The sequence below is a fragment of the Paramisgurnus dabryanus genome, chromosome 4 (assembly GCF_030506205.2).
Source record: "Paramisgurnus dabryanus chromosome 4, PD_genome_1.1, whole genome shotgun sequence".
Lineage (NCBI taxonomy): Eukaryota > Metazoa > Chordata > Actinopteri > Cypriniformes > Cobitidae > Paramisgurnus > Paramisgurnus dabryanus.
Window position 1 is genome coordinate 24,793,759 of NC_133340.1, and position 12,754 is coordinate 24,806,512.

General features: G+C 37.6%; 1 protein-coding gene across 1 annotated transcript in view; it reads left to right on the forward strand.

Annotated features, from left to right (window-relative positions):
• Positions 1-5,650: 5,650 nt before the first annotated feature.
• The window catches only part of LOC135786139 (ovochymase-2), a 28,465-nt gene continuing 21,361 nt past the window's right edge, over positions 5,651-12,754 (forward strand). The window contains exons 1-5 of the mRNA XM_073814601.1: positions 5,651-5,774; positions 7,398-7,534; positions 9,932-10,025; positions 10,399-10,539; positions 10,769-10,866. Coding sequence (XP_073670702.1) covers positions 5,651-5,774; positions 7,398-7,534; positions 9,932-10,025; positions 10,399-10,539; positions 10,769-10,866 — 594 coding nt within the window. The remainder of the gene's footprint in view (positions 5,775-7,397; positions 7,535-9,931; positions 10,026-10,398; positions 10,540-10,768; positions 10,867-12,754) is intronic.

Consider the following 12,754-nt stretch of genomic DNA (forward strand, 5'->3'; position numbering starts at 1 on the left):
GTCGTATGAATTGATACTAATTAGCCAATTCTTGAAATATGAACGAATTCTCATGAGATAGCGTTGGAACTTCTGAAAGCATTTCACAACAATTTTTACCATCTGTTATCTGTCGCTAGCATTTTGTTAATAATATCTTGCATATCTGCCAAAACAGCGTTGAGGCTAAACGGGACAAAGCCAGTCGTTGAATGAAATGAACTCAGAATATGACCGATCAATTGGCCTAAAACAACCTAGCATTTTTTAGTTTGCTGTTCTAGGGATTTACTTGTCTGTGTGTCTTTTTCCACATTTCAGGAATATTTGGGCGGGGCTAAAACGGTGGCTCAGTGATGCACTGGAGCCACCAATCATGGCCCCGCCCTTAACACAATCATAAGCATCTATTCATGGTGTAGCAGTATTTGTTGAGAGAGATGGCAGCTTTCCTACGAGTAGGCGTGGTTTCAGCGAAGACACGCCCCCAGTGTTTGAGAGCAGACAATCCTGCTGGTTTTGATTTTATTTATTTACCTTATTTTATTTATTTGGGTTTTTTTATTATTTAAATTTGGCTGCGTGATTCACATTCTGCGTAATTCTGTCACAAACACATTTAATATCGAACTTTAAATATTAAGAAATACAAATTCCAAAGCATGCCTTGCTAGGGTGTTGCTATGCAGTTGTTCTGAGTGGTTCCTATTGCATTGCTGTATGGTCGCTATGGTGTTCTGGGTGGTTGCTAGGCGGATTCTTACAGACTATAGAATGCTTTTATGCATTTTATCGTAAAATTGTATACACAAAGTATGCGAGTATATTGAGTAAAATGGTACATTTTCAATCCCTTACTTTTAAGCAACCTAGTAGTGAAGCTTGCCTTATTGTCCCTATAAGGTAAAAAACAAATGTTTCAGTTGTGGTCCAAAGCCCCTGTCCCTTTAATAATATAATACAAGTCATTTTTATTAATAAATAGTTAATGACTTATGTTTTGTATGTTCATTCAAGATCATCCCATTTACCAGGGACACATTGCATAAATGCAGTTCAAGGTTGATTCTTCATTCGCTGGGGGGAATACTGCAGTACTCAGCAATCTTGTGCATTTACAGTATATACATTATCGCAGTCTATTCACCGTATAAAGCTCTCTATAGGGTCAAGAGATTACATCAGAGCCTCTCTTGTGTTGTCTGATCAGTTTTGCATCACCTCTCGTCCCCATCGTAGCTCCCTTTTGTTTACCCGCTGCATTAAGTAATTGGAGGAGCTCCAGCACTTCCTCTGATGCCACGGCTCCCTGTGGAATATTTGCCCTAAATATGTTTGTGCAACACACACCTTCATTTTCTCTCTCTCTCTTTCTCTCTCTCTCTCTGTCCTTCCTCGTCAATACAGTACCTCCCTCTCCTTTTTCCTGCATGTACAAGATTTGTTGCATTTTTGCTGCTAATAATGAATTCAGCAGCTCACACAGATTAAAATCATTTTTTCACAATCATTTTTATGTCTTCCTCTCTTGTTATCTTTATCACACAAATACAACCAGGCAGTGTTATTATCCTTCGCATTATTTTCCCATTAAACAGTCCAGCTTTAACATGTCTTGAACCTAAGGTCTCATAGGCCCATTCGGGGGATCCTTGTTATTAATTTTGTATATGAAGGTAACAATCTCTTTTAAGCCTATAGATGGAGTGTATTTAAAGCAACTGCTATGATAATTAAAACATATTGGAAACATTGGTTCAATATTAAGGGTTAAATTGTAAGCCCGCTTATATTAAAGAATCTGCTGATAGCTGCAGCCGGTTGACAGGTCATCATCTTCTGCTCATGCTGGGATGTCGGCCTGCCCTTCACTCCATCGCTCCATCTTAATTAAATCCTCACAATATGGCGCTCACAGCTTCAGCTAACAGTCGCTCGAGGCAATAGTGACAGTCCAAATCAGGTGTCGGCAATACAGAAAACATGTGACTGTGGCAGCTGTTGACATAATGTTGTACGGTTTTCCAGAAGAAAAATCACAGATGTGATCTCTTTATTATCTCAATTATTTAAACATCAGTGAGATTAAATGGAGAGCAAATGCTTTAGTCGAGATATTTCTACTGAGAAAAAGATTCACAAACATCTCCATTAACGTTTCAGAAGAGACCTCAACAATGTTTTCGAAATTGCATTCAAAAGTCAACATTATTGAAGATTTCAATATCGAATATTTCTCAACAAATACTGATTATTTTACCTACATAATCTACAGAGATTTTACAGATCCATCATTGTATAAATTTGTTTCTATTTCCCCCCCCCCCTAAGCAGAAACATCTGAGACTGATAGTTAAAGGTGCTCTAAGCGAATTGAAGCGTTTTAGACCATAAAACATTTTTTGTTACATACCGGAAACATCTCCTCACTATCTGCTTGCTGCCTGTCCGCTGATCAAACTGTAAAAAAACGCGATCTCTGTAGACAGCCCAGGCTTCACAAACGGCAATATCAACAAATGGCCAAACCTAGCTCACAAAACAAAACAAAGTATTCCAGCCAATAAACGACAAGAAGGATTTGGGGGTGGGGCGCGTTCATGAAAGCACGGAGGGGGAGGGGGAGGAGTTAGCTACGCTCCGTCTGTTTGAAAACAGATTCAAACGTCAACAATAACTAACGTCTCGCAGATTCGCTTAGAGAGCCTTTAAGTTGACATTTAAATGAAACACAACTGAGAATTTCATAAAATCGTCTGAGCTACAGTATGAAAAAGCAACGAAATAAAATTTTCTTCTGGTTTGAACTTAATAGGTATTATTTTCTTTCTCTATGTATTTTTATTGCTTATATACGTCACAGGGATGAATTTTTGTAGGCTAACTAAGTTAGCGGGACACTGTTTCCCTTGCAAAAAGGCCATTCATTTTTACCAAAAGACTTTTGGATTATCGCAAAAAAGTAAGATGTGTTTATGACACACATTTTGTCCAGCAAGATAATCTTCACAGATTAACTTTGAAGTCTATATTTACACTTCAAAATTAATAAAATTTGTATTAAAGTTGTAACTTGTTGGACAAACAAGTAAGTGTCATAAACTTTTCTTACAGAGCACCTATTTCATTGCTAAAAACAAAGTTATTTTGTGTATTTGGTATAATACAATGTGTTTGCGTCGTTTATGGTTAAAAAACACATTATTTTCCACATACCGTACATTTTTGTAGCTCCAGATTTTACTCTCTTCCTGAAACGCACAGATTTGAAAAGCTCTGCGTTCCTGATTGGCCAGCTAATCTGTACATTGTAATTGGCCTGAATACCTCTGACGTCTGCCGGAAATGTGACGCTCCTTACCATGTTTGAAAGATTCGCACACAATGCAATGCTAACAGGAGTTAAAAGGACACTCTATTTTTTTTAATATTTCCAGCTCCCCTAGAGTTAAATATTTGATTTTCACCGTTTTGGAATCCATTCATCTGATCTCCAGGTTGGCGCCACCACTTTTAGCATAGCTTAGCACAATCCATTGAATCTGATTAGACCATTAGCATCGCGCTAAAAAATAACGATTTTCTATATTTTTCCTATTTAAAACTTGACTCTTCTGTAGTTACATCGTGTACTAAGACAGACGGAAAATTAAAAGTTGCAATTTTCTAGGCAGATATGGCAAGATATGCAAGACTGTAAATGTTGTTTACAGTAGTGGTTCTGTAAAAATACAGTAAACGGCTGGCAACCCAGCTGCCATTATTTTACTGTAAGTTAGAAACTATACTCTCATTCTGGCGTAATAATCAAGGACTTTGCTGCCGTAACATGGCTGCAGGAGGCACAATGATATTACGCCTATTATTATAGGAAAAATATAGAAACTCTTTGCTTATTTTTTAGCGCGATGCTAATGGTCTAATCAAATTCAATGGATTGTGCTAAGCTATGCTAAAAGTGGTACCGCCAGACCCAGAGATCAGCTGAATGGATTCCAAAACGGTAAAAATTAAATACTTAACTGTAAGTAATAATAAGTCTAGGGAAAAATTAAAAGGCTTTTTAGCAAGAGAACCAGCGTCCCACTAACTTCCGGGTTGGCCTACAGAAATATGTAATTCCTGCGGCACTTTATGGACACTTGAATGCATTTTTTATCTATTAAAACAACTTTTATGAAATGTTATGCATTGATTACTAAAGTAAAAGTTTGCCATTGAAAAACATCCTAATAAATAACAAACACTTGAGTAATGTAATTGAGTAAAGTAAAATTACTACTTTACCCCACTGCTTTCTGTACTACTATATGGCATAACTGTTCATTTGCATAAAGCTGAACTCTGCTCACACCGCCAAATCTCATTAAAAATGAAATATTTCATTGTTGATGCAAATCAATTTCATTAAAAACCCATAGCATTCAGTTTAAGAAAGAAGTTAAGATTGCGTGTTTTTGACCGATACTATACTAAACTTTGTATTTCTGAGATAAGGTTACTCCTACACTGTAAAAAAATTCAGTAGAAATTGCAGCTGGGTTGCCGGTAATTTACCGTAGATTTACATATATGTTATTTACTGGCAAGAGTTTGTTCAAAGTTAAATGAACATTAAACATTTACAAGTCTTTGTCTTTACAGAGTAAAACTAAAAAAACAACATCTAGCAAAAGATTCTGGGAAACCAAATCTGAAGCAAAAACAGAAAAAGGTTGATGATGATTTCTGGTTCCCAGAATGCTTTGCATGAGGCTGTTATTGTATAGTTTAATTATGTAAAGATAAAGACTTGTTAATATTTAAAATGTATTTAACATTGAACAAACTCTTGCCAGTAAATAACAAAAATGTAAATCTACGGTAAATTACCGGCAACCCAGCTGCAATAACATTGTAATTTCTACGGAATTTTTTTACAGTGTAGGATTTAAAGGTGACTTTGTAATCCTTTTGATTGCAGATAAGTCCAGGTAACGCATATATGAGCAGCAAATACTCTTTAACAAGATTTATCTTTTGTTTATCTTTTATAAGTTGTCACAGAACTTCTCAGAAATAGTCAGTCACACTGCTTTCAAAGCTCTTTCACAAGAAACATATACTGAAGTAAGTGGGTAAAATGGGCCAATTCAATAAAAAAGGAGCTTTTGGGAAAAACTTGTTCAATGCCTGAGCGAAGAGCTCGACAATACGTGTGGCACTGCAAATCTTTCTTATCTTCCCCGTTGAGTTTTTCCCAAATACAAAATCTTAATTTACTGCTGGTTTTCAATGTGTTAGAGTTGAGATCCAGCAAACCCTGGTATTCGAATGAAGAAGCATTGTGTACACATGTAGCCTACTGTACGTATGGTAAATGTAACCCTGTCTCTGAAATCCAGGCTAAGGTCTGGACCCTCAAAGTTTGATTTCACATTCATTTCAATCTTTGACATGACCTTTAATATCAAAAATATCAAGGTTATATTTTTAAATAGGAAATCACAAAAAATTACGTTAGCTGGGTTTAATTGCAACTTTACAATATTACTTTAAAAGCCATTACACACCTTCTTTAGTTAATTATTCATGTTATAGATACAAAGTTCAATGCACAGTTATAAATATTAGACCATCGGTGAGGGAACCTTTCTCTTTCTCTGGGGAACCTTGAGGAACATCAGAACAGATGGGCTGCATGAAAGTCTCAACCACGCTAGAGAAGATCCTCATCGTTCTGTTTGTGCTCCTGACTGCAGTCTGCATCGGATTAGTTGTGGTCTATGTCGTTGAGAAGAACAACTCGAATAAAAGTCAAGGAGGTTAGTCCAAGATAAGCCCTTTTGTGCACTTGTGTTTTATTTTAGCTCTGATTTCCACCCGGAGGCAGAAAAGTCATTTAAAGCATCCGAGATAATGAAACGATGCAGCTTTATTTCTGATTATAAGGGTTGAATCAATAAATGCCATATATTCAGAGATTCTCACTCGATAAACAACTGCAGTTAACGTCTTAAAAATCTCTACAACTTACAGTAAGATTCATGAAAATGGGAGCTTGTTTTATGGAAAGGTTTTGCTTACAGCCTAACCCAACTGATTTACTAAAGTAATACTCGGTCTATCTCCTACTTTATTTTGGTCTAGCCGTAACAATATGTTTTGGATGATTACAATTACTGGTGAAACTTGAAATTACTATAAAATAAAAGATTAAGTTTGGACTCTAAATTCGGTATTGTCCAACGACTTCTTTTTTTCGAGGGTGCGCGATACAAAGTTTGTCGCAACATGTATGTAGCCCGTCATGTGTGTGGTTCGTAATTTCAAAATATTTGTTCTGTCCGTCAAGCGATCCTGTGTGCATCACGTGTCTTGTTAAAATAAGTGCCTGCTGTAGAAGCGTCTAAAGGGTTTATGATATCTCGCCAAATAATCTAATGCATAATCAGAGTTTACTGTTAAGGGAGTGTCTTGCGTGTATTTTGTGAACGTCTCTTTTATCATAAACGGTTTTGAAGCATGGGCAGAAGGCAAAACACGTGATGCACACAGGATCTCTTTACGCGCAGAACACATATTTTGAATTAGCGCCCCTCTTGGATGAGCGCCACTGGTATCGTCAGATCTGTACGTTACAATGCCGCATATGAATATAAATTACAAAAGTGAAATTGTATAATACTCTTAAAATTTGAGATTTAAAATGGTTGTGTCATGTGTGGTGTTGACAGAACACAGCTTGTAATCAAAAAAACTTTAATTAATAACAGAAAATACCCTCGAGGGGGCAAACAAATGCAATCATCCAAATAATATAACATAACATGACACTTAGCAGGACGGGATGGGACAGGACAGGAACACGCAACGGCATCAAAAGATGCACAATGATCCAGCACAAGATGACACACAAAACACAGGCCACGTGACTCTCCACAAAATACATGACAACATAAAACAAGGCAAAAAAAACAGTATCATGACATGATGTCTCTGAAATTGAGATTTATAATTGAGATTGTATAATAAATAGGCTTTCCATTGATGTATGGTTTGATAGGATATAGGACAATAAATGGCTGAGATACAACTATTTGAAAATCTTGAATCTGAGAAAATCACCTTTAAAGTTGCCTAAATAAAAAAAAGATAAATGCATTTTTGATATATGTATGGTATGAAATTCGCTAAATATCTTGACAAAAATGATCTTTACTTAATATCCTAATGATAATTTTGACACATCCAGTGTATTGTTGACTATTGTTACAAATGCACATTTGTACATTACACATTTTTCTCTCTATTCTGCACTTATCAGACAATGTTTCATTGACTTCCATGAAATAGCTTCACCTGCAGGGTGACGCTGCAATCAATATGTTTACACAGACTGTGCCAAATTTAATCTTCTGCTCTGTCTCTACATGCAGAGGATGGGATCGAAACGGGCTGTGGGAGTTTGCTGGAGCTCAATGAGGAGTCGGGGGGATTCTCCAGTGGGAATTACCCCAGCAGTTATGACAGTGGTATGAGCTGCAGCTGGCGCATCACGGTAGAAGCCAATAAGGTACGGGGTGACGCTTAGCTTAGATTGTTAGGATGCTATTAATTATTAATATGCAAATTAAAGTGGATATTTCACAAAACTTTTTTAAGATTAAATAAATCTTTAGTGTCCCCTTACTACATATTATGTGAAGTTTAAGCTCAAAACACCAAATAGTTCATTAATAATAACATGTTTAAATTGTCACTTTGTAGGTGTGAGCAAAAAATTTGCAGTTTTAGGGTGTGTCCTTTAAAATGCAAATGAGTTGATCTCTGCACTAAATGGCAGTGCCGTGGTTGGATAGTGCAGATTAAGAGGTGGTATTATCCCCTTCTGACATCACAAGGGGAGCCACATTTGAATGACCTATTTTTTCAGATGCTTGTAGAGAATGGTTTACTAAAACCAAGTTACTGAGTTGATGTTTTTCACATTTTCTATATTGATAGAAGCACTGGGGACCCAATTATAGCACTTAAACATGGAAAAAGTCAGATTTTCATGATATGTCCCCTTTAAAGGTTTCAATGTAATAAAAATACACCAGGAAGAAAGGTTACACTGCAAAAATTACTTTCTTATTGGTATTTTTGTCTTGTTTTAAGTACAAATATCTACAAATTCTTAAATCATGATGCATTTTCTTGATGAAAAAATGACCTTAGAAAATAAGTTTAGTTTAGACAAAAATATTACTATTTAAGTGAATTTGTGCACGAACCAAGCAGAATAATCTGCCAATGAGGTCTTAAACACTTAATTCAAGAAAAAAATCCAGAGAAATTTGCTTACCCCATTGGCAGATTTTTTGCTTGTTTTAAAATCACATTACAAAATCACTAAAAACAAGACAAAAATATTAAGTAAGAAAGTAATTTTTTCAGTGTACTGGTTTAGTCTTTACCTTTTTGGTTTCCAAACTGGAGTTAGAACATTTTTAAAGTCACAATGAAATGGAAGTAGCGATTGTCTTATGTTCCCCGTAGTGACGTATATCCAGAGCCGATCCTCCCTATAAGCAGGCTACGCGAGCTGCGTAGGGCCCCACACCACTAGGGGGCCCCCTTGTTCTTAACTTAATGCAGCGCTGCACAGACCAGCTGGCGAGTGACATCATTGTGCGCGAGAGCCATTCGAAATTACAACAAGCAGTCTGAACTCAAAATACTTTGATTTCAGTTGTCAGTCGATCTATGCAGCTCTGCATGCGGTTGATGCACCTATCAACATGCGTCTTTATTTGGATATTAAAGCTATGTTTTTAAATTTGTTTTCTCTGATAATCTCTTAAAAAATTATAAATGTGGCAGTAGACCTTGTTTTCTATGTACTAATGTAACAGATTAAGGGCTTTTCAGAAAACGTGTCAATGTTATAATTAGGAAGTATTCTGATGTGTGTCACGGTAACGTACATGTGGCAAAAATATACAGCTATAAGATAATACGTGTTTTAGTAAACATTTTGTTTATAGCTACATTTAAGCAGAGACAGTTGATGTTTTTTTTTTTTTTTAACGCGATGACAGGGCCCCTCTCACAAAGTTGCTTAGGGCCCCCAGAAGGCCAGGATCGGCTCTGCGTATATTCGAGTGAAAGAGCTTCTGAAAAAAAAAGGTATAGGCTGGACTTGAATTCGTCCATTGGGAATTTATTGGATCGTTGGAAGCTGGGTCATTTTCCTGGGCCCATGTAGCATTAAGGATAAATACCCACATGCAGTGTTGTCTTTGTGTATTAAGATGGAATAGGATAACATAATACGACAAATTACATACATTACAATTTAATATTAGGTAGGGACGCAAAACATTTCTGCGGAGATACCGATATTTGACCATGGCGATAGCGATACATATATCGATAGGGTTTTTTTTTTAAATCTTTGTTTCACATGATTATGTCTTGAAAGAAGACAATCGTCCATTGGCAATAGTCGGAAAAAATCTTTTATCTGCCGATACTGATTATTAGCCCATTTCAGTGCATCCCTAATAGTAGGTAATAATTTATATCATATAAAAGTTTATATGTAAGGAATAATTGATGACGGGCCATTGAATTATAAAAAAATAATGCACACCCAAGATGCAATGCGGCACGTCGCGAAGCAAAGGACCAGAGTCAATTATTCCTCTTATACCACGGTTACCACAAACATTGCTCTGGTGCCTATTTTTAAGACATTGATTGAAGTTAGGTGTGCAGTTTTCAGAAATTAATGCATACCCACGGAACATTTATCAGCCAATCAGAATACAGCATTCAAAAGACCCGTGGTATAAAATAAACTCCAAAGAATATAAGAATGTGCCTTGATTGCTACAAAGTAGGACACCGATTTGTAGTCACCGATTTATAGTTATTTGTGTAAAGGCGAATGAATCTGAATAATTCTCATTGTTTCTTATTCCAGGTGATTCATTTGTGGTTTGAAGACTTCTCTGTTGAAGACTCTGGATCTTGTGATGCAGATTTTGTCACCCTCAAGGATGAATTGGGAATCATCGGTGAGTCCTGCACGCTGTGGTCAATTGCCATTTTGGACCAAAAAAACCTTGTGTTTCCCGCTGACTCAGTTGAGAGTCAGAAATGAATTCATTAGCATAAGCACAAAACAGAATGACTGAATGTCACTATATTTTTTGTCAAAAATTAAGTTTTGCCAAAACTACATTTGAATGAGAGAACAAAAACCCAACACAGAGTGCAGATTATTTTCCTTTGCTTAACCTTATAGAAATCAAAATGTCCACCTAAAATAAACAGTTCACCTAAATATTAAAAACTAAGCAATACATATGCTTTACAGTACATCTGTGTAATAAAAGGTATCTGTGAAAGGTTTCATTGATGCATTATGGGTTTGTGTTGCTCCTCCAGGGAAGTACTGCGGCTATTCCACACCTAAGCCCATTGTGTCCGTAGGAAACAGCATTTCTGTGTATTTTGACAGCAATGACAGACACACAGAGAAAGGATTCAAAGCGCAGTACCGCGCTGTGGCCCCTGAGACGACAGCAGGTAAATACATTAACAGGACTGTAAGGTGCGACAATATTGTCCCCGGCTGTGCTTTCACGTAACCGGCATTTAACGTGTGTATCTTATTGAGCACAGGACAGATAGTGAAAGGCTAATGTACTGTATGTGTCTCACTGCTGATGACCTAGAAAGAGAAGCAGAGTGTGTGTCTAGGGTACAATGGGGGGGGGGGGGTCTCTATGCATCTGACTCTCTCTCTGTTTTCTAGAAATAGTTGGGGCTGGTGGTGTTCTTCAAGGTGACCGTGGGGAGCTGTTGACCCCTGGCTTTCCAGAGCAGAATTATGAGAATGGAGCCCTGTATCAGGTGCAGCCAATAATCCATAATCGACCTTCACGCCCTTTGTTAATTTATCACAATCTAGCTTTTTTCCTAGTTTTTGCCAAGGGTCTGTGTCTATGTCCCTGTTCCACTGACTCTCACATATTGCTCTGAACAGCGTGTTCAGTATGTGCTAACCCCCTTTACAGTCAGGAAAAACATGGAGACATTTGGGTTGTATATGAGAGAGATTTTATGTTCCTGCTTTTTGTTTATTTACTGGTGTTTTACATAATATTAAATTTACATATACTTAGAGTTAGAGATTTAAGCAAATCCCGTACTAAAATTGGCAGCGCATCTCATCCTGCAGTATTTGTGCTGCAAACAGGAATGAAAAATCATGTGGCTTGCAATCAGACCAATTTTCATCTGCTGGAAAATAATACAGCCAAAAAAGTCTTATATATACTTTTGACTTGGGATAGTACATAACACCCTTGTAAACACCCAGAACATCCTAGCAATGACCTAGCAACTACCAATTTTCAGACTAATATTAATTTGCTGGAAAATAAGGTAGACAGAAATCGTTGAGATATTTGATTTGGGTTGGTAAATAACACCTATTAACCATCAAGAACACCCATAGAAATGTGCTAGCAACCATTCAGAACATTGTAGCAAAGCCCTAGCAACCACCCAAAACACCCTAACAACCACCTACCAATGCTTTACAACCACATACAAATCAGATAGAACACCCTGGCCGCCCCCTAGGAATGCCCTAGAAACCACACAGAACATTCCAGCAGCCTAAGCAACCACCCAGAACATCCAACCAACCATCGACTAACATCCATAACACCCTAGCAACTATCTACCAAAGCCCTAATAACCAACAAAGAACATCCTAGCAACCACATAGCAATGCCCATATACTAACACCCTACAAATTATCCATAACACCCTAGTAATAAACTATTAATCACCCAAAACACTTTAGTTACTACCAATTAGCTCCCAACCACCTACTATTGTTTTAATTAGCAACCACCAAGAAGATACAAGAAATCACTTAGCCATACCATAGCAACCACCGACAACACCCTAGCAACCATCCACCAATGACCTAGTAACCAACCAAGAACATCATAGCAACCACATTGCAACGCACTAACAACCACCCAGAACATTATAGCAATGCCCTAGCAACCAACCGGAACACCTTAACAATCACCAACCAATGCCTTAGCAACCACCCAGAACATAGTAACCACATACAAAAAAATCTGGTAGGAAACCCTAGCAGACACCTAGGAATGCCCTAAGAACCACCCAGAACCACATCTTGGTAACTACCAATTACATTCCAGCAACAGCCTACCATTGTTTTAGCAACCACCCAGAAGATACTAGAAAGTACTTATCAATACCCTAGCAACAACTAGAACACCCGAGCAACTATCTACCAATGCCCTAGCAACCAACCAAGAACATCCAAGCAACCACACAGCAATGCCCCAGCAATTACCCAGAACATAGCAACCACATACAAATCACGCAGAACACCCTTGTAACCACCTAGCAGTGCCCTAGTAACCACCAAGAACATCCCAGCAGCCTAAGCAACCACCCAGAACATAGCAACCACATACAAATCAAGTAGAACACCTGAGCAAAACCCTACCAATGCATTAATAAGAACCCAGAACCTCCCAGCAGCCCTGGCAACCACCTAGAACATTCTAGCAACCATCCACTAACGCCCAATAAATTACCCACAACACCCTAGCAAGCAACCACTAATTACCCAAAACACCATAGTACTGTAAAATGCGGGAACATCCTAGCAACCACCTATCATTGATATAGCAACCACCCAGAAGAACCTAGAAACCACTTAACAATACCCTAGCAACCATCCAGAACC